This window comes from Talpa occidentalis, unplaced genomic scaffold, assembly GCF_014898055.3.
Source record: "Talpa occidentalis isolate TD23 unplaced genomic scaffold, MPIMG_talOcc4v2.1 talOcc4.7, whole genome shotgun sequence".
In the NCBI taxonomy this organism is placed as follows: Eukaryota; Metazoa; Chordata; class Mammalia; order Eulipotyphla; family Talpidae; genus Talpa; species Talpa occidentalis.
In genome coordinates, this window is record NW_023605083.1 from 49831881 (window position 1) to 49858148 (window position 26268).

A 26268-nucleotide genomic window follows, 5' to 3' on the forward strand; every position below is an offset into this window, starting at 1 on the left:
ATTAATGTTTTTGCATTCTTCAAAGAGATATCAGAAGTAGAATTGCTGGGTAATATACATGGTAGATCTATTTTTAACATTTTGAGAAATCTGGACCAGTCTACATTCCCAATAACAGCACAAGAGGGTTCCTTTTTCTTTTTAATTTTATTTTTATATTCCCCATACAATTGCAACCCCCTTATTTTGACCCCAATCCCTCCTTCCCCCACCCCCCATAGTGTGTCTCTGGTTCATAGTTGTTTGTTGATTTTGATTTTTCCTTTCGTATAGTTACTCTTTTTCCTGGTCCCTTATTTAGGTTTTCTAGATTCCTGCTACGAGTGAGACCATCTGGTATTTTTCTTTTTCTTTCTGGCTTATTTCGCTGAGCATGATCCCTTACAGCTCCATCCATGTTGCTGCATATTGCATGTGTTTATCTTTTTTGATTGCTGAATAATATTCCATTGTGTATATGCACCACATCTTCTTGATCCAGTCATCTATTTTGGGGCATTTGGGTTGTTTCCAAAGCTTAGCTATTGTAAATAGTGCTGCTATAAACATAGGGGTTCAGGTGCCCTTTGTAATTAATGTTTCTGTGTCCTTTGGGTAAATACCTAGGAGTGGAATTGCTGGATCATATGGAAGCTCTATCTTTAGTAGACTGAGGAATCTCCACACAGCTTTCCATAGTGGTTGGACCAGTTTGCACTCTTCTGCACAGCAAAAGAGACAATAACCAAAACAAAGAGAAACCCCACCAACTGGGAGAAAATTTTTGCGCACAACACTAATGATAAAGGACTGATCACAAAAATCTACAGAGCTGACGAGACTCAACAAAAACAAAGAAAATAATCCAGTCAAAATATGGGCAGAAGAGCTAAAAAGAAACTTCCCCAAAGAGGAAATACAAATGGCCAACAGGCATATGAAAAAATGTTCAACATCACTTGCAATCAGGGAAATGCAAATCAAAACTACCATGAGATACCATCTCACACCAGTGAGAACGGCACATATTAAAAAAACTAGCAACAACAAATGTTGGCGAGGATGTGGAGAAAAAGGATCTCTCCTGTACTGCTGGTGGGTGTACAAGAGGGTTCCTTTTTCAACACTTGTTGTTTCTGAACTTTTTGATAGGGGCTGTTTTCACAGATGCGAGATGGTATCTCACTGTGGTTTTATTTGCATTCCTCTAATAAGTGATGATGAGCATTTTTTCATGTGCCTGTTGGCCATCTGTATGTCTTATTTAGGGAAGTGTCTATTTAGCTCCTTTGTCCATTTTTTTGGATTAGGCTATTTGTTTTCATTTTGTTAAACTGTGTCTTTTTGGATCTTGGACATTAGCCCAATTAATATTTTCTGCCATTAACTAGAGTGCTTTTCATTTTAATGGTAGTTTTTTTCCATGTGCAGAAGTTTTTTAGTTTGATGTAGTCTCATTTGCTTATTTTCACTTTTGTTTCCAGTACAGCAGAAGTCACAAATATATCACTGAGGCAAACATCATGGATTGTTTTGCCTGTTTTCTTTAATGTATTTTAGTTTCAGGTCTTATATCTAAGTCTTTAATCCATTTTGAGTTAATTTTTGTTTATGGTGTGAGATAGTGGTCCAGTTTCTTTACTTTGCAAATGGCTATACAGTTTTCCCAGCCCTGCTTACTGAAGAGACTTTCCTTTCCTTTCTCTAATGTATACTATTAGCTAATTTGTTGTAGAATAACAATCCATATGAGTTTATTGCTAGGATCTCATTTTATTCTATTGGTCTGTGTGTCTATTTTTATTACAGTACCATACTGTTTTGATTACTAGAGATTTGTAGTATAATTCAAACTCTGGAATGTGATACCTGCATTCTTCTTTTTTGTCAGGATTTTTTTGGCTACTCATAGCTCGTTGTGGTTCCATATAAATTTCAGTAATGTTTGATCTATTTATTTGAATAATGTTATTGATGCTTTGAGAGGGTTGCTCTGAATTTATATAGTGCTTTGGGCAAGATGGCATCTTAGCAATGTTGGGTCTTGCAAACCATAAACAGAGAGTATCTTCCCACTTCTTAGTATTTTCTATTTCTTTTAACAATGTCTTACAGTATTCATTTTATAGATCCTTCACCTCCTGTGTTAAATTTACTCACAGGTATTTAATACTTTTTGAAGTGATATAAAAAGGGATTGTTTTCTTGATTTCTTTCTCTTCTAGTTCACTGTTTGCATATAGATACACAAGTGGTTTTATAGACTGATTTTGTAACCTGCCACTTTATTATACTGATTTATTGTTTCTAATAGTTTTTCAATGGAATCATTAGGGTTTTATATTTATATTATTATGTCTTCTGCAATTTAGTTTCACTTCTTTCCCAAATTGGATTCCTTTTATATTTTTCTGCCACCTGATTGCTCTAGCTAGGACTTCCAATACTAATAGCAGAGGTGAAAGTGGACATTTTGTCTTGCATCTGACTTCAGAAGAAGTTTTCAGTTTTTCAACACTGAGTGTGATATTAGCTGTAGATTTGTTATACATGGCTTTTATTGTGTTTAGGTATGTTCCTTCTACCCCCAATTTTTTGAGTATTTTTATCATAAATGGATGTTGAATTTACCAAATGCTTTCTTAACATGGACATAGGTAGCATTTTTTTTTAGAAGACTTTTTTTTTTTAAGATTTGTTTATTATTTATGTATTTATACAAGCACTGGGTACAGTCAGAAGCGCAGGAGGGTGAGAGAATTCACCAGAGCCAGAGCAGGGAGCAGAGCAGGCAGAAGGACCGAAGTACACTGCTGAAGGGAGGAGCGGGCAGCAGGAGAGATCTGCGTGCCATGTGGGACCCTCCTCCGGTGGCCGGGGAGCAGCTGGGGATCGAACCAGCGCTGCAGATGCTGCGGGCAGCTTTGCAACCCTGCGCTCAACCGCTGCGCCACTGGGGAGGCCCCATGTGGTAGTATTTTTTGATGTGGTATTTAGAAAGCACTGGTGGGCCTCCCTGGTGGCTCAAGGGGTTAAGCACCATACTGTGAAGCTGTCCACAACCTCTGCAGCACAAGTTCGATCCTCAACCAGCCAGAGAAAAACCCACATGGTGCAGCAGACCTCTCCTGTCTCGCCCGCTGCTCCCCTCAGCAGTGTAGTTCAGTCAGTCTGCCTGTTCTGTTCCCCACCCCCACTCTCTCTCTGGTGAAACCTCGCACCCCCTGCCCCTCTGGCCTGTACGCCAGTTCTTGTATGCATAAATAAATAAATCTTTAAAAAAAAAAAAAAAGCACTAGTGATGTAAATATTGGCCATATAACTCATGCTTAGAATGTCCAGAGGAGAAGCGCCTGCCAAGCATTTATTACTGTTAAGAAAGAAATAACCATTAAATGCATAAAAAATGTATTTTCCAGGCTAGTCATATAATTATTGTCCATTTTAGTTAAAAAAAAAGGGAGGATCTAAAGGCTTATCACCATATGAATTAAAATAATGTAGAGTCATTTAAAATAATGTAGATCTTTATTTACTCCTATGGAAAACTATTCATAGATAATTTTTAAGTCAGTTATAAAAATCTATTCTATAATCACATTTTTGTTAACATATAATATGAATATATGTATATCTATACATTCATATAAACTTATACAGTTTTACAGAAAACATATACCAAAATATTAATTGGTTATATCTCTAGTTGTATTTATATATCATTTTGTTTCCTCTTAAGACTTTTGTTCTTTAGAAACTTTTTAAAATGACCATATAAGCTTCCATAATTAGAAAAAAATAAAGGCATTTAAAAAACGTTCTTTACATTTCAATTTACACACACACAAAGTTACATCCATTCCTTCAAGTCAAATATCTATGGACCAGGTATAATATATACATGGGTCAATGAGACAGCAGGACCTGTCCACAACATGCTTACAGTCTATTAGAAAAACACATAATTAAAAGTGTTACCTCATTTGCTTCACTCTGTTGTTGTTCTTTCTTTTTTCTCCTTTTCTCTCTCTTTTTCTCATTTGTAGTTGATTTGCTTGTTTGAGACTTTCCAGTATTCTGACCTTTGCCTTTTCCAGGCTCAGAATCAGAACCACTGCCACTATCCACTTGCAACAGGGCAAAACGAGAAGCAGTAGTGGGAACAGAACTAAGCACTGCTGAAGCCATTGTTAAGAATTCTCTTTTACAAGACTTCTTTCAAGAATAATCCCTGTGGGAAGGGAGATGAGGAGGCAGATGAGTAAATACACTCAGTAAAATTTGTTCGAGATTCTAGAACAATGTTATATATATACATTTCCCCAGACAATGAAGTTAGTAATTCTTGGATTCATAACACAGTCCTACTCGCAACAGCAAGTACCCAGAACATTGAAATTAACACATGAATCTAACCTGTGCCTCTCCATTATAGCACATCCATTGTTCTCTGTCAGAAATAACTATTACCCTGATTTTTGTTACTTATTCCTGCTATTTTTATATAAATTTATATCTATTTAATCACAGTGGTCATATTTAGCTCCTGTCATTTCCATAATATCCAATTGTTTACACAAGTCCACCCTATTCAGGGTGGGATGGGACCATACAAAAGTTTGAGTATTAGGTGAGGTTCATTCTAAAGCCTAACCACACATAGAATCTGTTTTAAAGAGAGAACAAAAATGAGATACACGTTCAGTCTTCCATCTTAACCTAAGAATAAAAAAATCATTTGAAAATATTTTTATTTTTTTTTGATAAATCAAAATGAGATGCTTAAAGATGTCATATAGTACAGGAAAATACTGAGAGTTTGGTTCCAGACTACCACAATAAACTATTGCAATACAGCATGTCACACTAATTTTCTGGTTTCCTAGAGCATATAAATGTTATATTTACACTATACTGCTGTCTATTGAGAACTAAATTTATGTCTTAATATGTTAATTTAAAAATACTGTATTGCCAAAAAATGCTAACCATCATCTGAGCCTTCAGGAAGATGCAATCTTTTTGCTTGGTGGTGTTGTCTCAATACCAATGGCAGCTGGGCTGCTGAAGGCTGGGATGACTGTTGGGATTTCTTAAAATAAGACAATGAAATTTGCCACATCAATTGACTCTTCCTTTCATGAAAGATTTCTCTATAACATGATGCTGTAGGATACAATTTTACCCAGAGTAGAACTTCTTTCAAAATTATAATCTATCCTCTCAAAGCCTGCTGCTGCTTTATCAACTAAGATTATTATACAGGACTGACTTTGTTGTCATTTCAATAATGTTCACAACATCTTCACCAGGAAGAGATTCCATCTCAAGAAACCACTTTGCTCTTCCAAGAAGAAATTCCTTATCAGTTAAAGTCATCATGAGACTGCAGCAATTCAGTCACACCTTCAGGATCCATTTCTAACTTTGTTGTTATTTCCACCATATGTTATGTTACTTCCTCCACTGAAGTTCTAAATCCCTCAAAGTCAGCCACGAAGGTTGGAATCAACTTTCAAATCTCTCTTAATGTTGATATTGTATCCTACCATGAATCATGAATGTTCCTAATGCAACCTAAAATGGTGAATACCTTCCATAGGGTTTTCAATCTACTTTGCCCAGATCCATCAGAAAAATCACTACATATGGCAGCTACAGCCTTATGAAATTTATTTCTTAAACAATGAAACCTGAAAGTTGAAATTACTCTTTGATCTATGAGTTGCAGAATGGATTTTTTGTTAGTAGGCATAGAAACATTATTAATCTGAGGGGGGCGGAGCAACATGGCGGCGAGGAGACGCTGCGAGTAAGATCTCCCATTAAAAAAAGTGAATAGGGAGGAAAAGCGGCAGGTCCCAGTGAGAACCGGGACACGGAAGATAAACGGGTGACTCCAGCGAACTGCCCGAAGAAGAAAGTGGCCATAAAAGAGGACCAGAAGGGAGGGAAGCGCAGAACCCTGCTCCCCTCCCCCGCCCACAGAGGCGGCACTCTCCGACCGGCAGAGAGGAGGGAAACAACAAACCAAAACGGCAACAAAAACAAACGAGCAGGCAAGCGGGACTGTAGTGGAAAGGAACTATTGCAGCCACCACACCCCGTGAATGGGAGCTGAGGCGAACCCTGCAGGATCCGCCGCGGCGGTGAGGGAACGGCTCCGGGCGCCATTAGAGAAGAACAAAGACTCCGGGAGACGCGCACACAGCCCGGGCTGCCGGTAAGCTGGCGCGGAAAAGCGGCGCGCTTGAAAAGCAAGTGCAGACCTGGATCGCGGCTGCCCAGGTCCCCGCGCCTGCGACCTAGGCTTGCGGGGAGACGACCTAGGCTTGCGGGGAGACGCGCGGAGGTCCTCACTGAGGTGAAGGTCCCTCCCTGAGTGAGCAGGAACCAGGCGCCAGGCACGGGAGCTGTGCAAAAGGCGCCATTCCCGCGCCACTGAACTGGGCTACAGCCCGCGTCCTGGAACTGAGGGCTTTGAACTGAGACCCGGGGCACGAAAATTCGGGGCGTGGTTTCTCCACGACGGTGGGGCACAAGGCAGACACAGCACCCCAAAGCTGTTGAGGTGTACCCTACCATTCCCGCTCTGTTCTCTGTCCCACGGGGTGGGGGGAGGCGAAAAACAGCCCCCCAAGGACAATAGGAGAGATCTCTGGCGCCACCTAGCGACCAGGAAAAAAAAAGTCACTAACACCCTATAAAACAGGACATTTCTTAAGACTGCTTGAAAAGGGCAGAAGGTTTTCTGGAGGACCCAGTGGCCAGCCGGGAAGTTATCCCACGCCAGGCCCCTTCCGACCAGCAGTCTGAGCCCACAGAGGGAGCAGGCACCCACGTCCGGGGCAGACCGGGTGCGCAGAAGAGTGTGCCTGAAACCAGAGGCGCAGGGACTGCATCCCGCTTCGCCATTTGAGAACAGGGACATTTCTTCAGTAAAAACTGCCTAAAACCAGCAGAAAGCTCCCCCAGAAGACAGAGATGGCTCCTGGAAGAGCCAGAGGGGAGCGAGAAGTTTCCACCCAAGATGTCATCAGTCCGAGCAACACAGTGTCCCACGCATACGACAAATTAGAAAACAGACAGTAGGGAGTAGAAGAACCACACGCAACCTAAAAACTCAGGAAAGAAGCACACCACAAAAAGAAAACACTCCCGAGATTGCAACGACAGCAACTTGGAAGAACTTCTGAGCCTTCCAGAAAGAGAATTTAAAATTGCCATGATTAAAAAAGTGATAGATCAGAAGAAGGAAATTGAGTCCCTAAAGAGGGAAGTAAGAGAAATGCAGGAGATCAAAGATTAATGGAGGAACTAAAGAACTCTGGGAAAAGCAATGAAAGCAGAATAGATGAAATGGAAGAACGAATAAGTATCTTGAAGACACAGAAATAAAAAGAACCAAAACAGAAAAGGAAAGAGAAGTACGAAGGAAAAAGAATGAAGAAAGACTTCGGGAACTATCTGACTCCATGAGGAAAGGAAATATAAGAGTTATAGGAATTCCAGAAGGAGAGGAGAGAGATGTAGGAACAGAGAAAATATTCATGGATATAATTGAAGAGAACTTCCCAAATGAGAAGAAGGAGCTGAAAATTGATATACAAGAAGCAAGAAGAACACCAAACTTCCACGACGAAAGGAAAAACACAGCAAGACACATAATAGTAAAGCTCCCAAGAATCCAGGACAAGGAAAAAATAATGAAGCTGACAAGAGGGAAGAAACAGATAACATTCAAAGGAAAACCAATCAGGCTGACATCAGACTTCTCTGAAGAAACACTACGGGCAAGGAGAGAGTGGAGGGACATAGTCAACAGACTCCAAGAAAACAGATGCCAACCAAGAATACTCTATCCCGCAAAGCTCTCTTTCCTCCATGAAGAAAGAATATGGACTTCCCAGACAAAGAGAAACTCCGGAATTTCATTGCGACTAAACCCCCACTCCAAAAAATACTACAAGGAATCCTAAAGCCAGAACCTCAGAGGGACGAATAACAACGAAAGAAGACCAAAAAAAAAAAAAAAGTTATTAAAAGAATAAATAAATAAAATCAAAGGAAGACAAACATAATTGGCAAATACCAGATGCTAACATATCAATATTAACTCTAAATGTAAATGGACTAAACTCTTCAATAAAAAGACACAGAGTTGCAGCCTGGATTAAGAAACAAAACCCAACCTTTTGCTGTCTCAGGAACACATTTAGCTACAAAAGATAAAAATAGGCTCAAAGTCAAAGGATGGAAAACAATCCTACAAGCAAATGGGCCAAAAAGAAAGCAGGAAACAGCTATACTTATATCAGATAAAACAGACTTCAAACTCAAAAAATAAAAAGAGACCCCAATGGTCACAATTATGATTAAGGGACAATACTTCAAGAAGAAATAACACTCATTAACATATACTCACCAACGAAAAGAGCACCAAAATATATCAGACAACTGTTGTCCTCTCTGAAAACAGACATCAGAGAAAACACATATGTAGTGGGAGACTTCAACACACCACTATCAACAATGGATAGATCAACAAGACAAAAATAAGTAAAGAAACTAAAGCTCTAAATAAGGACCTAGAGCATTTGGCTTAACAGACATCTATAGAACACTAAACCCAAAAAAAACGGAGTACACATTTTCTCAAGCGCACACGGATCATTCTCCAGGATCGATCACATACTGGGGCACAAGACAAACATCAACAGATACACCAAGATTGAAATCATACCAACCATCTTTTCTGACCACGAAGGCATCAAACTAGAAATTCATAAAAAGAAGGCAAGGATATCCTACCTCATGGAGATTAAAAGCCACACTACTGGAAGACCACTGGACTAACGAGAGATCAAAGAAGAAATTAAAAATTCTTTGAATTGAATGACAAGGAGGACACCAATATCCTAAATGTATGGGATGCAGCAAAAGGCAGTAAAGAGGAAAATATATAGCAATAGAACTCACATCTAAAGAACTCAAAGAAACAACCTAATCTCGAAGCTCAAAGATCTAGAAAAAGAACAACAAAAAACCCCAGAACCAGTAGAAGAAAAGAAATAATATAAAACCAAAGCAGAAATAAATGAAATTGAAAACTAAAAAAACAATCCAAAAGATCAATGAAACCAAGAGCTGGTTCTTTGAAAAAATAAATAAAAATAGACAAACCCCTAGCCAGGCTCACAAAGGAAAAAAGGGAGAAAGCACAAATACACAGAATCATAAATGAAAGAGGAGAAATCACAACGGACACAGCAGAAATCAAAAGAATAATCAGTAACTACTATGAACAGTTATATGGAAACAAGTTCAACAATCTAGAGGAGATGGACAAATTCCTACAACTCTACAATCACCCAAAGCTAGATAAAGAAGAAATAGAACACCTAAACAGACCAATTACAAGCAGCGAAATTGAAATGGTAATTAAAAACCTCCCCAAAACAAAAGCCCAGGACCTGATGGATTTACAAATGAATTCTACCAAACATTCAGAGACGAATTTAGTGCCTATCCTTCACAAACTCTTCCAAAAAATTGAGAAGGAAGGGACAATACCAAACACGTTCTATGAAGCCAACATTACACTAATACAAAACCGAATAAGGACAACACAAAAAAGGAAAACTATAGGCCAATCTCCCTAATGAACACTGATGCAAAAATCCTCAATAAAATTTTAGCTATCAGAATCCAACAATGTATCCATAAGATAATTCACCACGACCAAGTTGGATTCATTCCAGGGGCACAAGGATGGTTTAACATCCGAAAATCAATCAACGTTATCCAACACATCAACAAAAAGAAATATAAAAACCATATGATAATATCAATAGATGCTGAGAAAGCTTTCGACAAAGTGCAACACCCATTCATGATAAAAGCCCTTGAAATTCTTGGATACAAGGAACATACCAACATCATAAAGGCCATCTATGACAAGCCAACAGCCAGTATCATTCTCAATGGTGAAAAGCTGAAAGCAATTCCATTAAGATCTGGAACAAGACGGATGTCCACTCTCACCACTGCTTTTTCAATATAATACTGGAAGTCCTAGCCAGAGCAATAAGACAAGAGAAAGACATCCAAGGATCAATAGGAAAAGAAGAAGTCAAAACTATCACTTTTGCAGATGATATGATAATATACATAGAGACCCCAAAATCTCCACAGAAAAACTAATTCATCATCAATCAATTCAGTAAAGTGGCAGGATACAAAATCAACACGCAAAAGTCAGTAGCCTTCCTTATACCAAACAATAAATCTGAAGAAGAAGAAATCAAAAAACACCCCTTTATTATCGAAACAAAAAAAATCAAATTTTGGGAAAAATCTAACAAAAGAGGTAAAGGACCTATACAAAGAAAACTATAAACAGCTGTTAAAAGAAATAGAAGAAGACACAAAGAATGGAAAGACACCCTGCTCATGGATTGGGAAGAATAAACATTATAAATGGCCATCCTACCAAAAGCAATATACAGATTCAATGCTATTCCAATCAAAATCTCAATTGCATTCTCAAGAAATAGAACAATTATTGATGAATTCATATGGGAATCACCAAAAACCCCGAATAGCCAAAGCTCTACTGAAAAAAAGAAGGAAATGGAGCATCACACTCCCAGACTTCAAACTATACTACAAAGCCAATAATCATCAAAACTGCATGGTATTGGACAAGAACAGACATACAGACAATGGAATCGAATAGAAAATCCAGAAATAAACCCACAGATTTGGTCAACTAATCTTTGACAAAGGAGCGAAGACTATGCATGGAGCAAAGAAAGTTTGTTCAATAATGGTGCTGGGAAACTGGGTCGCTACATGCAAAAGAATGAAGCTTGAACACTACCTCACACCATACACAAAAATCAACTCAAATGGATTAAAGAACTAGACATAAGACCTGAAACCATAAAACATATGAAGGAAATATAGGCGAAACACTACGGGATTTGCACATCAAAGACATCTTTACAGACACATCACCCAAAGCAGTGATAGTGAAGACAAAGATAAACACCTGGGACTACATCAATTAAAGAGCTTCTGCACAGCAAAAGAGACAATAACAAAACAAAGAGAAACCCCACCAACTGGGAGAACATTTTTGCACCCAACACTAATGATAAAGGACTGATCACAAAAATCTGCAAAGAGCTGATGAGGACTCAGCAACACAAAGAAAAATAATCCAGTCAAAAAATGGGCAGAAGAGCTAAAAAGAAACTTCTCTGAAGAGGAAATGCAAATGGCCAACAGAATATGAAAAAAATGTTCAACATTCACTTGTCATCAGGGAAATGCAAATCAAAACTACCATGAGAATACCATCTACACCAGTGAGAATGGCACATTTAAAAAAACTAGCAACAACAAATGTTGGCGAGGATGTGGAGAAAAAGGAACTCTTTGCACTGTTGTGGGAGTGCAAACTGGTCAACCACTATGGAGAGCTGTGTGGAGATTTCTGGACCTACTGAACATGGCTTCCATATGATCCAGCAATTCCACTCCTAGGTATTTACCCAAAGGACACAGAACATCAATTCCAAAGAGCACCTGCACTCTATGTTTATAGCACACTGTTACAATAGCTAAGCTTTGGAAACAACCCAAATGCCAAAAATAGATGACTGGATCAAGAAGATGTGGTACATATATACCATGGAATATTACTCAGCATTCAAAAAAGATAAACACATGCAATTTGCAGCAACATGGATGGCGCTGGAGGGGATCATGCTCAGCGAAATAAGCCAGAAAGAAAAAGAAAAATACCGGATGGTCTCACTCATAGCAGGAATTAGAAAACTTAAATAAGGGACCAGGAAATGAATATAAGAAAGTGAAAATCAAATCAACAGAAAACTATGAACCAAGAGAACACTTTTTGGGGGTGGGGCGGAGGGAAGGATTGGTGTCAGAATGGGGCGTTTGCAATTGTATGGGGGAATATAAAAATAAAATTTAATATTAAAAAAAAAAAAAAAAAAAGAAACATTATTAATCTCCTTTACATCTCAATCAGAGCTCTTGGGTGAACAAGTACGTTGTCAAGGAATAATAATATTTTGAATTTTTTTTCCTGAGCAGTAGGTGTTAACATGGACTTTCAATATTCAATAAACCTTGCAAATATGTGCTGTCATCCAGGCTTTATTGTTCCATTTATACAGCACAGATAGAGTAGATTTCAAATAATTCATAGGGGTCCTAGTACCTGCAGAATGGTAAATGAGCATGGCTTCAATTTAAAATCACTAGTTAGTGTGAGTCCCTAAGAAGAGAGCCAGCCTGTCCTTTGAAGCTTTGAAACTAGACATTGTCTTCTCCTCTCTAGCTCTTAGTGTCCTAGATGGTGTCTTCTTTCAATATAGCCTATTTTACCTACATTGAAAACCTACTGGTTAGTAACCACCTTCATCAATGATCTTAGCTAGATTTCCTGCGTTATGCAGAAAAGTTATTTGCTACAACTTTTATAAGAGCATTTGTTTGACACCTTGTATTTTTATGGTAGGGACATGACTTCTTTCCTTATGTCTCATGAACCAAACTCTACAACCTTCGAACTTTTCTTCACAGCTTCCTCACCTCTCTTAGCCTGCACATAATTGAAGAGTGTAAGGATCTTGCTCTGGATTAGAATTTGGCTTACAGGAATTTTATGGCTGATTTGATCTTCTATCCAAATCATTAACTTTCTTCACATAAGAAATAAGGCTATTTCAATTTCTTATCTCTCATGTGTTAACTTCAAGAACTTTTCCTTTGCATTTACAACTTGACTAACACAAGAGGCTTATCTTTCAGCCTATCTTAGTGAGACATGCCTGCCTCACTAAGCTTAATCCTTTTCAGTTTTTGATTTAAAGTGACATATGGGCAATTCTTTCTTTCACTTGAACACTTAAGAGGCCATTGTTGGGTTATTAACTGACTAATTTTAATACTGTGTCTCAGGGAATAGGAAGGCCCAAGGAGTAGATGGGAGAATGGCAGGCAGTTGGTGAAATAGTCAGAATAGACACAACATTTATTAAGTTCGCTCTCCTATGTGAGCATGATTTCTCGTGCCCCAAAAAACAATCAATATTATAACAGCAAAGATCACTGATCGCAGACCACGCTAACAGATACAACAATAATGAAAAAGCTTTAAGTATTGTGAGAATTACCAAAATGTGACAGAGAAACATGAAGTGAGCACATGCTATTGGAAAAATAGAATTGCTCAACACAGGCTTGACCCAAAATCTACAATTTGTGAAAATACATTATCTGAGGAGAGCAATAAAATGGAGCACATTAAAATGTGGTGTGCCTGTAGTTATTTCAAAGGCCTTTTACGTGTTAAGACTAATTTGCTATGCTTAGAAATATGCAAATCAATATAAAATTCCACACAAAGATGATATCACAGTTTTAAGTTGTTACATTTTTAGGTTTACTTCTTTGCTGCAAGCATGAGAATTAAGGTTTTTAAAGTTATTACAAGGGAGAAAACAATGCAAAATGGAAAAATAGTTCCAGGCTCAAAAATATTATGGGAAACATTAACTCTGTTTCAACCTCAACATGCCATGTTAAAATCCCATGTTTCATTTGCTTTGAGCACTTTGGGAACAATAATCCTACACAGCTGCTCAACACTATTATTATATTCTATTTTAACTGCTGAAACTATAGATTGCATGTAGTAGCTATTCACAAATATGCACTCCCCCACACCAAAGAATTATGTATGACTTTCTTGTTGAATGCAGGCATGAACACACAACTTACTTTAGCCAGTGAAATATAAGCTTTAAATTAAATCTTTAAAAGCAGGAACATTATTCACCATGATCTCTTTTCCCTGCTTCCTCTATCTCTTATTGGTTCTTTGACCTTGGCAAGTTTTGCTGTGGAAGGGTATGTAGAGATATGGTCCCTATCAATCAGGTCTGATAAAGGCTGAAACTACAAGGAACAAATTCTCTAACCTGTAATGGGTATCTAGCTTGAGAAAGAAAGCAACTTCTTGCTTTAAACAAAGATTTTTTTCAGGCTGTTATTGCAGCTTTATCATGACTAGTATCTTACAAAAATTTCTTTTCCATTCTAGGACTGATATCAAAACTGTGAATTTCATATGCAGATTGTTCAGCATGAGTTAAACATTCAACAAGTGTCTGTTCCAAAACATCTCTCCAAAGTTCACAGAAATTTTCTTTCTGCAAAACAGAACGGAGCTTTCTTACCAGTACATCCTCAGATAAAGTTTCACTTAGTCTTAGGGCAGCCAAGAAAACTTGGGAGAATTCAGGAGATATAAACAGCCTCACCTGGTGCTCCCCAGAGGACAGTTGCCACATACGCTGCTTTGCAGTTATTTCTCAAATGTGACAAAGGAACTGCTCAAGCTCCTAGAAATATACTTTATCAGATAACTGTAGGATGTACTGCTGCCCATCATGGTAGATAGGCCCATAGAAATGTTGGAAGAATTTCTGTTCCAAGTGACCAAAATACAAGGCCATACAGCAAGTAGGAGTTGCTATCAGGAATAGGGAAGAACAAAATCTTGCGGTGAGTTAGGTTCAAAGCAATCCCTGAGGTATCTATAATCACAAATACATATTTCCTGCCATTTGCCAGAGATATGCCTTTCTAATGGTATAAAGCTACCAGGTAGGGGACTGCTTGAGTAATACGTATGCTTTTTGCAAATTAGATCTTCATCATTATTTTAAGCACTTGAAATTATAAAGTCTAGTTGAATTTGAACTTTTATTTTGATCACAGAAGTTTTTAAATTTTCAATGAGAAAAGCTTTTAGAGTCTTTAAAAAATAATTTCAACTGTTATAAATTATTGAATGGTTATAAATTATTGAATGGTTTGACTTTATTACCTACTCACCTGAAAAAAATTTCAACAGAGACTCAATTCGACAAAATTATAATTTAAAAGTCTGGATCACATGCAAATCAAAACCACAATGAGACACCACCTCACTCCTATGAGAATGGCCCAAACCAAAAAAAAAAAAAAAAAAAATCAGGAACAACAAATGTTGGCAGGGTTGTGGAGAAGGAACCCTTTTACACTGTTGGTGGGAATACAGACTGGTCCAGCCCATATGTGAAATATGGATGTTCCACAAACTATTACACACACACACACACGCTATATATACCTTATGACCCAGAAATTCCACTCCTAGGTATCTACTCAAAGAATACAAAAACATGTATTTGAAGGGATATGTACTCCTGTGTTCATCGAAGCATTACTTACAATAACCAAGTTATGGAAACAACCTCAGTCCTCAAGAACAGATGAATGGATAAGAAGAAAGAGTATATACACATGCTAGAATCCTAAGCAGCTACTGGGGTGGGGGGGGGGGGAGACTGTTGCCATTTCCAACATCATGGATGGAACCAGAAAGGATTATGCTAAGTGAAAAAATCATTAGAAAAAATACAAATACATGATGTTTTTACTCTTATGTGGAATATACAGAAACAAAACAAAGGAACTGACAAAACTAAACCAAAACAAACTCAAGAAATATGACTACAGAATGGAGGCTATGAGAGGGAGAGGGAGATGAAGGCAGAAATAAAAGGGGGGGGGGTGGGCCCAGTGATTCAGAGTAAAGGACTATGTATGGGTGCTTAGAGGCTGCACATGGTGTGGTAACATGCATCCATTCCCCTAAATTTTATTACAGTGCTGTAAACACTGTAATGTAAACATGTTACTTCAGTAAAAAATATAAATAAAAGTCTCAATCATGAATTGCATATTCTTATTTCATGCGTAAACCTGCTATTAAACAATCATGTTCACAGAAGCAAGCATAATTTTCTCATTAGAAATCCTGAAAAAGGGCCTCCCCTGGTGGCTCAGGTGGTTGAGCACAGCGTTGTGAAGCTGTCAGCAGCCTCTGCAGCGCTGGTTCGATCCCGGCGAGAATCCCACATGGCGCATCAGACCTCTCCTGTTGCGCCCACTGCTCCCCTCAGCAGTGTATTTCAGTCGGTCTGCTTGTTCTGCTCCCTGCTCTGTCTCTGGTGAATCCTCTCACCCTCCTCCACATCTGGCCTGTACGGCCTGTACCCCGGTTCTTGTATGCATGAAGAAAAGAAAAGAAATCCTGAAAAGATTTTGAAGTTTTACATAAATTCATCATCTAGTATCTTTCCCAAAACTTTCTATTTTGCTTCACTTACTTAATCATGTAAAGAAAATGCAACACCTTTTCTCCTACCCACCTTTTCTTCTACCCAGCTACCCTTTCTTCTACACAGACACTGTAGATGTCCTCCCAGTTTTGGGACAATGGACGCCTCTGATCTTTCATGTTAGAAATGCCAAAGTAAAATGGAAAGAAAGTGCTGGTACAAGAATGCTGATCAGGGGCAAGAATGCCTTATCAAACCTACCTTGCTGCTTATGGTGCATCCCTGAGCAACCTACTTGATCTGTTTCCTAATCAGAAACAAGAACAAGAATGACTAGCTCACTGGTTTGTTGTAAAGATTAAATAAGTTAATATATGTGATATGCTTAGGACAATAGCCAATACAACAGAAGCACTCAAATATGAACGTCTGCTGGTATTCTTACTATTTTTTTTAAAGATTTTTATTTATTTATACAAGAACTGGGGTACAGGTCAGAGGCGGGGAGGGTGAGAGGATTCACCAGAGACAGAGTGGGGAGCAGAACAGGCAGACAACCGAAATACACTGCTGAGGGGAACAGAGGGCGAGACAGGAGAAGTCTGCCACGCCATCTGAGTTTCTCCCTGGCTGGCCGGGAATCAAACCCGTGCTGCAGAGGCTGTTGACAGCTTCACAGCGCTACGCTCAACCAACTGCGCCACCGGAGAGACCCTATTCTTACTGTTGACTGAAATTTGTGGAGTCCTGTAAGGCACTGGAGAACTGGCATAGCTACTTAAAATTTTGGCTAAGCATGTCTGCCTCCATTTCAAGAAGTGTTTTGAAACTTAAATCAATATCTTCTCAAAACTAAGGCTTTGATCTTTAAAATAAATAGAAAAAGATTTTAGGATTGAGAAGTAGTAGTTGAGCATTCAGTCACTGAAAAGAGTCAAAGACCTAAAGACGGTACCTAACATACTGCAAAAGGAAAAGACCAATATGTCTGAGAGCCAACAATCACAGTGATATGTCAGTCAGGGACATACAGTAAACAAACAACATTTCCTGAATGAATGAAAAGAAACCATAAAAGACACAGTAAAGAAAGCATTAGAAGAGTTAACTTTGTCAAAAGACAAAATGATTATTTTTCTGAGCTTTAGCAACCCATGTATTTTAAAAATGCTTCTTTAACTTATGAAAAGGTAGAATTGAAAGGGGTAAATGTTCAACTACAATGATCTCTTGTTTGGTAAGCACAGGAAAACAAAAGAGAAAGAGGAGGCCGCTTGCACTGTATTTTACATAAGAGCAAATACTAAAGGAAAAAACAGCTCTACTTTGTCATCAGCTGAATGGGTAAGGAGATGGGACAACTGAAAGGGCTCAATCACCTGCGCCACATGCTGCATATGAAAAATAACCATCACATCGTCTACTTCAATACCCATAAGACAAATCTATGTACTGTGTCAAAAAGTACACTAACCACTACTTTCAGAAGTAGAAAAGGTGGGAAATGTAAATTTTAGATAAAAGGCATTAAAAATAACCCGAACCTATAAATCTGTGCACTGTTTATATACATAGAAGAAAATGCACAAGACTACTCGTTATGCTCATTTTCCTTTCTACATTGATCATTCACATGTAACTCTCCCCAAATATTCTATAGTGACTATATTTCTTCCATAAGAAAAAAAATACCTCATTGTGAAAAGAGAAAATGGTCATATGTACACACATTCCAAGAGGTCAGTGTAATATAACCAATGAGTTATTGATACTTCTGCCATGTGTTAAAACAAACAAAGTAAAACTACAAGTCGTAAATGACAATGAAATGCTGCTGGTCCTTGATGTTAGTGAATCAGAAGACAAATGACAGAAAGCAACTGTCATAGATTGATTATGCTGCATGTTTTTAAGAAAACATTACCTTCATTAACAAATTTTTTGGAATTTGCAAAAAAAAAAAAGGGAACTTACTTGTAACATTTTTCTTACATCTTGAAAAGGAAAGGAGATAAATAGGCGGACCACAAGAACGCTGGGCTTTTTAAAAATACTATTAAGTACACGGCTAGGGTTCAAAGTCTCTCAGTCTTGTGTCCTAAGTATCTTCCTATCTACAAGATAAACAATTGATATAGAGCTTTTCTTCCTCCCCTGCTATTTCTCCAATTTTCTTTCTTTCCCATGGTCTTTTAAAAAAATAATTTTAAGGCAAATTTAAGTAGGTGAAGGAAAAGCAAATTCACAGAATGAATAAATATTTCAGGTCAAAATGCTAAAAAAACACAAATAAGTTCACAAATATAAATATGCAGGCAGCTCATCACATATAAGTATAATCTGTATTTTCTTAATGACTGCCATTAGTATAAAACAAATAAATCCTCTATAATTGAGATCGAAGCAATGTCAAATTAGTAGTCTCCATTTTATATATACTCAACAAGCCAATTACTTTACTTATTAAGTATTAATATGTTAAGAGTTCCTATTGCAACTATCCTTAGATTTTGTACTCCAGAAAAAAAAAAAATCTACCTAAAATTTACTGAACACACCTTTAGCTTCAATTATTCATATCTTTATGGATTTCTTTTGCCTAAAATACCCTTCATCTCTTCCACTTAAAAACTATATTCAGGGGCCTCCCTGGTGGCGCGGCACTGTGAAGCTGTCCACAGCCTCTGCAGCACAGGTTCGATTCCTGGCCGGCTGAGCAAGAATCCCACACAGCAAAGCAGACCTCTCCTGCCTCGTCCGCTGCTCCCCTCAGCAGTCTGCCTATTCTGTTCCCCGTTCTGTCTCTGGTGAATCCTCTCACCCTTCCGCGCATCTGGCCTGTACCCCGGTTCTTGCATAAATAAATAAAATCTTAAAAAAAAACAACAACTGTATTCAGGGCCTCCCTGGTGGCACAAGGGGTGAAGACACAACCTATAAAGCTATCCGCAGCCACCGCAGCATGAGTTTGATTCCTGGCCAGAGAGCTCCCCACATAGCGCAGCAGACCTCTCCTGACTCTCCCGCTGCTCACCTCAGCAGTGTATTTCAGTCAATCTGCCTGTTCTGTTCCCCAATGTCTCTGGTGAATCCTCTCACCTCCCCACACCTCTGGCCTGTATCTCAGTTCTTGTATGCATAAATAAATAAATCTTTACCCAAAAAAACCTGTATTCAATCCTCAAACTGCTGACAGGGTGCTGGCATCTCTATCACATTTTCTCTGACCTGCTCCCCAAAATTAATCATTCCTTCCATTGTATTATTATATTTTTTGCTATTTTATATTTACCTTTATCATTGAATAGCCACCCATTAAAATTATGTTTACTGTTAATGTCTATATGCATGCCCCTATAGTCCTGATTTCAACATCCTGAAAGACAAGGGCCTGTACTTTCTATCCCTAAAATATAAAACAGGACCTGACACATGAAAGATAAATTTATTCAATTTTGCTTTTTGTTGTTGCCTTTACATTCTCCAAGGACATAGTTATCTATGCTGCGTACTTAGTACAGTAGGAAAGAAAGCAAAAAGAAATGCAAAATGCCCCATAAATAATTCCCAATTCCAATAACACAAGTGAATTAACAATGATCAATGAGCAGTTCAAAGTTGTTTCAGTGTAAGTGCCACTCTAATCACTACCAGAAATAATTTTGTTCGGGGAACATAATTGGTATTAAAATGCTGATTAGGGGCCTCCCCGGTGGCGCAGCGGTTGAGCGCTAGGTTGCAAAGCTGCCGGCAGCCTCTGCAGTGCCTGTTCGATCCCGATCCCCGGCTGCTCCCTGGCCACCGGAGGAGGGTCCCGCATGGCGTGCAGACCTCTCCTGCCACGCCCGCTGCTCCCCTCAGCAGTGTACTTCGGTCCTTCTGCCTGGTCTGCTCCCCACTCTGGCTCTGGTGAATTCTCTCACCCTCCCATACTTCTGACTGTACCCAGTGCTTGTATAAATAAATAAATAAATAAATAAATCTTTAAAAAAAAAATGCTGATTAGAACGAATTATGATTCATCAGGTGCTTAAACTTTTTTTTTTTTTAAGATTATTTATTTATACAAGCACTGGATACAGTCAGAAGCGTGGGATGGTGAGAGAATTCACCAGAGCGGGGAACAGAACAGGCAGACTGACAAAATACACTGCTGAGGGGAGCAGCAGGCGCAGCAGGAGAGGTCTGCACGCATGTGGGACCCTTGCCCAGTGGCCAGGGACAACCGCTGCACCACCAGGGGAGTCCCACTTAAACATTTTTTAAATGAATAGCTTAAACTGCAGGCAGTAAGATTTCTAAATGGCTGCTACTCCTGAGTTCCTCTCCCAAAAGGGTTCTGAGAGCCTCCGCCACTGTGACCTCATCTCTCTGTACTATGACTTCTCTAGGGTCAAGAAAGATGGTACTGATTGGGCACTTCAGACTGATATGTGGATGTAATTCTCAATCAGAAACAACCAAATATATATTTCTATACAATGAATGACAGCCATCTTTCATTAACTCTATCAGTTAACCTGATTTAAAAAAATTAGCACAAAGTAGATGTCAATTAGTATGGCCTCACTGAAAGGTAACTTATGCTTAAAAATAAAAAACAAATTTAGCAAAAAAATAAAATGACACTAATGTCAATGGTTTAATACCTGATAAAATGTCTTAATTGTATTATTTCTTGTTCTATTCCTCAAATAAACTATGCAATATCTTTCACTCTGGCTTTTTATAAGGTTCACTGCCAACAAGTGTCAAGAGTATACCAAAACTTTGCTCTTAACATGCTCCTTGCAAACCACATAAACTTAACAGCTAGGCCCTAAATTTCTTTTTTTTCCCCCATAGTTACCTACTGCCCCCTCTCACCAATCTGCAGCTCTTAATTTCTGTAACCTGAAAAATCGAAGCAGAAAATAAAAGTAGGCACTGAGTGAGAGCCTAAAGGCTACTCCCATTAATAAAGCACAAGTATTTCATTTGCCCCAGTGTTCTCTTGGTTAACTTCTAGGTTCTTGTTCTTAGTCCACAAAGTGAAGCCATTACATTGGTATCCTACAGACAGTTTATTGTAACCATTTACGACAATTAACAGTATCTTCCATTAGTTAGGACTTGATCAATACCAACCTATAGTGCTATAAACCTGTTGAGGGAAAAAAAAATCGAGATTTCTTTAGAGCAAAGATTTTTAATATTTTAATTTGTATAAAGTTTCTCTACTGCTCTTATAGTCCAATTTATTAAACTGATGATTCAGGTTACCACCGCGAGCACATTTTCTGCAGAAAGCAGACAAGGCTGAACGAGGAGGGCAAAAAAAAAAAAAAAAACCCGCTGGCTTTTCAGTCATGACGATCCTTCACGAGTGCTTTTAATGAACGCCAGCCTGAGCACCTGCTCAACTGTAAAATCCGGTTAAGGTAAGAAAGAACTATCCCAAAGAAGCTGGCGAGAAAAGACAATTTAATAAGCCCTTCCTGTCATCACGGTTCAATACCTACCCTAGAGGCGAGAGAGCTGCGAAACATTCGCAAAGACTGCGAGTTCTCCACAACCTCAGCCCAGAGCAAACCACACCAAAATCCAAAACCTTCCCCGTCTACTTTCCGAGCGCGAGCGGGGCGGAGGAGGAGCACTTTAGTCAGAAAGTAATTCACGCTACCTTGTTCATGAATGAAAGCAGAATTTCACCCAGAGGCTGGGAACCGAATCTCCAAAACTTATCCGCACAAAGTACACCGAGCAAGAAACCGGGCCGGACAAGACCCAACTCGGGCGGCGAAGCGGCTTCCAGACCTGAAAGCAAGAACACCGCGAGTCAGGTCAACGCTCCAGAAATTTCCGAGCGCCGGGCGCCCGGGGACCCAGCGCGGAGCCCGCGGCGGAGAGGGGGCAGCGGCACCTGTCACCGGCGGCCCGGCGCCCCCGGGAGCCCCCAGCCCTCTCCGGGTGTCAGGGGGCGCCGCGGGGCCCGGGCGCCGGGGCCTGGGGCGGGCGCGGGGCTCTCTCCCCTCAGCCCCGCAGCGAGCGCCGGGCGTCCGGGCCGCGGCCCGGCCCGAGGAGCGTCTCGCCCGCGCCCTCTGCCCCGCGGCTCCGGCCCGCGGGGCCCGTCGCCTCCGGCCCAGAGAGTCTCCAACCGCCGCGCCCCGGGCTGCTGGAGGGGCACGGTCGGGGCGCCACTCCGCCTTCGGGGCGCCGCGGCGGACCCCCGAGCGGCGGGCCCGCCCTCCGCGTACTCACCGGGCCTGGGCGGCCGCGGCCGGCCCTCCTCGCCCGCCTCCCCCGCGCCGCCGCAGCCGCTCCCGGGCGGCCGCACTGGGCGTTGGGCCGGGCCGGGTCAAGGGGCGGGGGGCGGGGGCGGGCGCGCGCCGCGGGGGTCGCGCGGCGGCCGGGAGGGGCGGGGAGCGCGGCGGCAGGCCGGGGGCCGGAGGGAAGTCCCGGCCGAGGGGCGGCGTGAGAGCCGCGGGCGGAGCGGGGAGGGGCCTGGCGCGCCCGCCGCGCGCGGGGGTTTGTTTATTTTCTCGGGGGGGTGGTGGCGCTGGCGCGTGGGTCGAGGTTCGCCGGTGACGTGAGCGCCCTGACTAGGGGGAGAAGACCAGAACCACCTGCTGGAGAAGGGGAGCTACGGGGGCCGGGCAGGGTCCAAACGTCTCACGTAGGCGGCGGCGCCGAGGTCTGGGGGTTACCGGGCCGAGCAGGGCTGGCCCCGAGCGCTGGAAGGAGGGAGGCCTCCCGAGGGAACAGGGCTCCCGGCCGTTCCCCGCGACGCGGCGGCTCCACCTGCGTGGGGCGGGGAGCGCTTCGGGACCCCGGGAAGGGAAGAGAGCCCTGGAACCTGGTGGCCCGGGGGCCCAGCCACACTCGGGTCCCGACGTCCGATTAGTAAAGTAGGGGCGATGCTGCAGAGCGAGCTTTGAAGAGCAAGGCTGCAGCTGAGAGATGTCTGCAAGGAAAATAACGAGGCTTCTCTGTAGAGCTCAGGTCTCTGTCCATCACAGCACTTTCACGTTATCTCCCTTGACTCCCCATCCGGGAGCAATATTCTCATTTTGCAGACCGGGTGACCTAACCCAAAACCTCACAATCGGTGGCAGAGCCGGGATCCGCTGCACTGACTTCATAGTTTGGGCTACTTACCTCGGCATCACAGTGTCCACCTAAATCCCTTAGATGCAACTAATAATAGAGCCACACACGCCCCAAAAGTGTACTGTTACTGGGTTACTGGAGGGAGTTGAAGATGTCCTCCTAGTCTTCAGAGAGTAAGGAATAAGACAATGATGAAAGTTATGATGAAAGACAAACCATGGCAGGTGCTGTGTGAAAATACAGAGTACTGCTGAAGATCAAGGAGTTGCTCCTATCTGTCTGGGAGATAAGAAAAGAAAGACAGCATAGAGAAGGCACGTTGGGATTGACCTTGAAGACGATGGGTGGAAGGTTTTACAGCAAGAAGGGATAACAGGAGAACATATACAAAGGTGAATCGATGAAAGTCCTCAGGGGGAAAAAAAAAAAAAAAACATGGTAAGATTCTAGAGCATGTTGATAAGTAGCATAGGCAAAGGAGGAGGGTGTCTGGGGTGACAAATGGAAGAATCTATATTTAATTCAGCACTTTTAGTTTTCTGGCTTAAAATTTTGGAATAGAAAACAAGGGTTTTTTGTGAATGGATGCAGAGAGTGGAGGTGGGGAAACTGCCAGGTAGACGTATAACAGGTCAAGTAAAAGGAAATGAAGTGTCTAGATAAAGTTGGGTCAGGAAGAATTAAAATAGCACGGTTGAAAGATGATGTAGAAGCAGAATTACAGATTTGGCGATTGATTGGTGTTACAAGAAAGGGAATAGCCTGAGAACATAAATGAAGATGAATGTCTAAAGGAGGAGGAGAGAAATCAAAGTAGAGGTTTTGCGTTTCTAGATAATTATAGCAAGAAGAGAAAACAACAGCTAGTAAAAGCTGCTTTTTGAGAAGTCTGTTTAGATGTGGACATCTTATGAGTTTGAAAATTGTCAAGACAGTGAGAGGTAGAACACTAGGAAGCTAAACAAAAAGGTTTTGATATATGGAAAATATGATTGAACCAGAAAATAGATTGAGAAGTTACTAACCTAGTAGTGATATCACTGAGAGAAAAGAAGAAAACAAAAGGCAGAATCTTGGAGAACATACTCTTTAGAACCTTGCTACACGAAGTATGGTCAATGACTCATGAGTACTGGTGTCACCAGGGAGTTTGTTAGAAAAGTAGACCCTCCTTCCCAGTTGAATCAGTATCTTCCACTTCACAAGAACACCGTGAAATGGATCATATAAAAGCTTGAGAGCTCTGACCTAGATGAGAGAAAACAAAGGGGATCTACTCTAAATGAGAAAAGCTAGCAGAGAAAGAGAAAGGAGGAAGAAAGGGAACGAAAGTAATACAGAATCATCAAAACAAGATACATTGGAGTTTCAACAAGGCAGGGGCAGGAAGGGGATGTTGATCAACAATATCTCAAGCCATAGAGGTTAAGAGACACAAGGAAAGAAGGTATGTTTGAATTTTGTGATTAGGTAGTGTGGTCATTAGAATATCATGTTATTCTACTCGAAAACTTGGCAACTGTCCCGATATGACTGGAGATTGCCTAGAAATATAATCTACCCCTGCTCCCATGTATATGGGAGATATTGCAGTACGCTTACGACTTGACAGCAGGCCATAGTAGAAGTTCTTTTCCAGTTGCTTCTATTCAATATTTTGTCAGATAACTAATTGGCAGACTACTAATTGTCCATCACAGTTATCCTCCCCTTCTTCCTAGACACACAGATTTTTTTCTCAGCCTCTCTTTTGGTTAGAAGTGGTCTAGTGTTCAATTGTTGCTTGTGGAATATGAGCAGAAAATGATGTCTGCCACTGCCCAGACCACTGTTCCTCCTTAACATATTTTTCCTTTCTGCCAGCTGGACTATGCAGACGACCACAAGTCCCCGGGGTTGACAGTGCCACATGAACAAAGGTACATAGATAAAGGAGAGCTGCCCACTGACCTGGAACACCCACTCCTGATTATGATGTGAGCTACATAATTTCTGTTGAGTGGAGTCATAACATTTTGGGGTGTATTTGTTATAGCAGTTTAATCTACTTACATTAATAGAGCAGTTAATTGAAATAAGGGGGAAAGATTGGGTGTGGAGAAAAAAGAAGTGAAATAGTCTGAGTGTGGGAGGGGGAATGGACTAGAGAAGCATTGTAATGTTTCCTGGCACTACTAAGAGCTCACCTGAGTGAGTGGTCATGAACTTACAATGAGACCAGTCAATATAATTATACATTTTTCTCCATTCATGTTCAGTTGCTCATGTGCAGGCACTGAGTAGGCACTTTTGAATTAACCAGGGATGAGGTTTGGTCAGGCAAATATAGGGAAAGATGGGTAAAGCAGTTGAGGGAGAAGCAAAGAATACATAACATCAGATGTGGCAATAAAGGGTGGGGAATGGTGAAAAAAATAGTAGAGTGAATAGATTGGTGTTTCCAATCAGGTTGAAGAATTGTTGAATTTTTGGTACTATAGGGAATAATCTGAAAAGATAAGAGATGGGTTAGAGAGGAGGAGGCTTGAAATTAAAATTAGAAGTGGGGCCTCTGTGGTGGCTTAGGGGTTAAGTCTCAATACTGTCACCATCACCACTAAGGACTGAGTCCAGTCCCTAGCCATGGAACTAACCCACATATGGTGCAGCAGACTTCTCCTGTCTCTCCTGCTGCTCCCCTTTGCAGTGTATTTCTGTAGATCTGCCTTTTCTGCTCCCCACTCTGTCTCTGGTGAATCCACTCACCTCCCCCCACACCTCTGGCCTCCACCCCAGTTCTTCTATGTGAAAATAAATAAAATCTTAAAATAAGATAAATAAAAATTTAAAAAGTTCTTTAAGAAAGAAAAAACTGGAGCTGTGGCTGTCAGCAATATCAAGGTGTCAGGAATGATCATGGGAGGAGGTAGCTGGGATGGTAGAAGGCTCAAGATTATCTCATTGTTTGAAAAAAGCTGGTCAAGGAATTGAGAGGCAGTAAACTTTGCTTTTG

The 26268-nt window shown here is 40.7% G+C and overlaps 1 protein-coding gene and 1 long non-coding RNA gene across 9 annotated transcripts in view; one reads left to right on the top strand and one right to left on the bottom strand.

Moving 5' to 3' along the window:
* GKAP1 (G kinase anchoring protein 1) overlaps positions 1–22887 on the bottom strand; it is a 62880-nt gene extending 39993 nt beyond the window's left edge. Inside the window, exons 1-3 of one of the 2 annotated variants that reach the window (XM_054689537.1) lie at positions 22874–22887; positions 21850–21983; positions 3958–4210 (exon numbers count right to left, since the gene is read on the bottom strand). In XM_054689537.1, coding sequence (XP_054545512.1) covers positions 3958–4167 — 210 coding nt within the window. In that variant the 5' untranslated portion in view covers positions 4168–4210; positions 21850–21983; positions 22874–22887. Of the gene's footprint in view, positions 1–3957; positions 4211–21849; positions 21984–22427; positions 22578–22873 lie in introns of those variants that run through there. The other variant, XM_037494910.1, reaches the window with a different exon arrangement.
* Positions 22846–26268, top strand: part of LOC119232721 (uncharacterized) — a 34666-nt gene continuing 31243 nt past the window's right edge. The window contains exons 1-3 of one of the 7 annotated variants that reach the window (XR_008549713.1): positions 22846–22860; positions 23243–24723; positions 25140–25252. This is a non-coding gene — a long non-coding RNA (uncharacterized LOC119232721). Of the gene's footprint in view, positions 22861–23029; positions 24724–25139; positions 25253–26268 lie in introns of those variants that run through there. The other 6 variants (XR_005122185.2, XR_008549716.1, XR_005122184.2 and 3 more) reach the window with 6 other exon arrangements.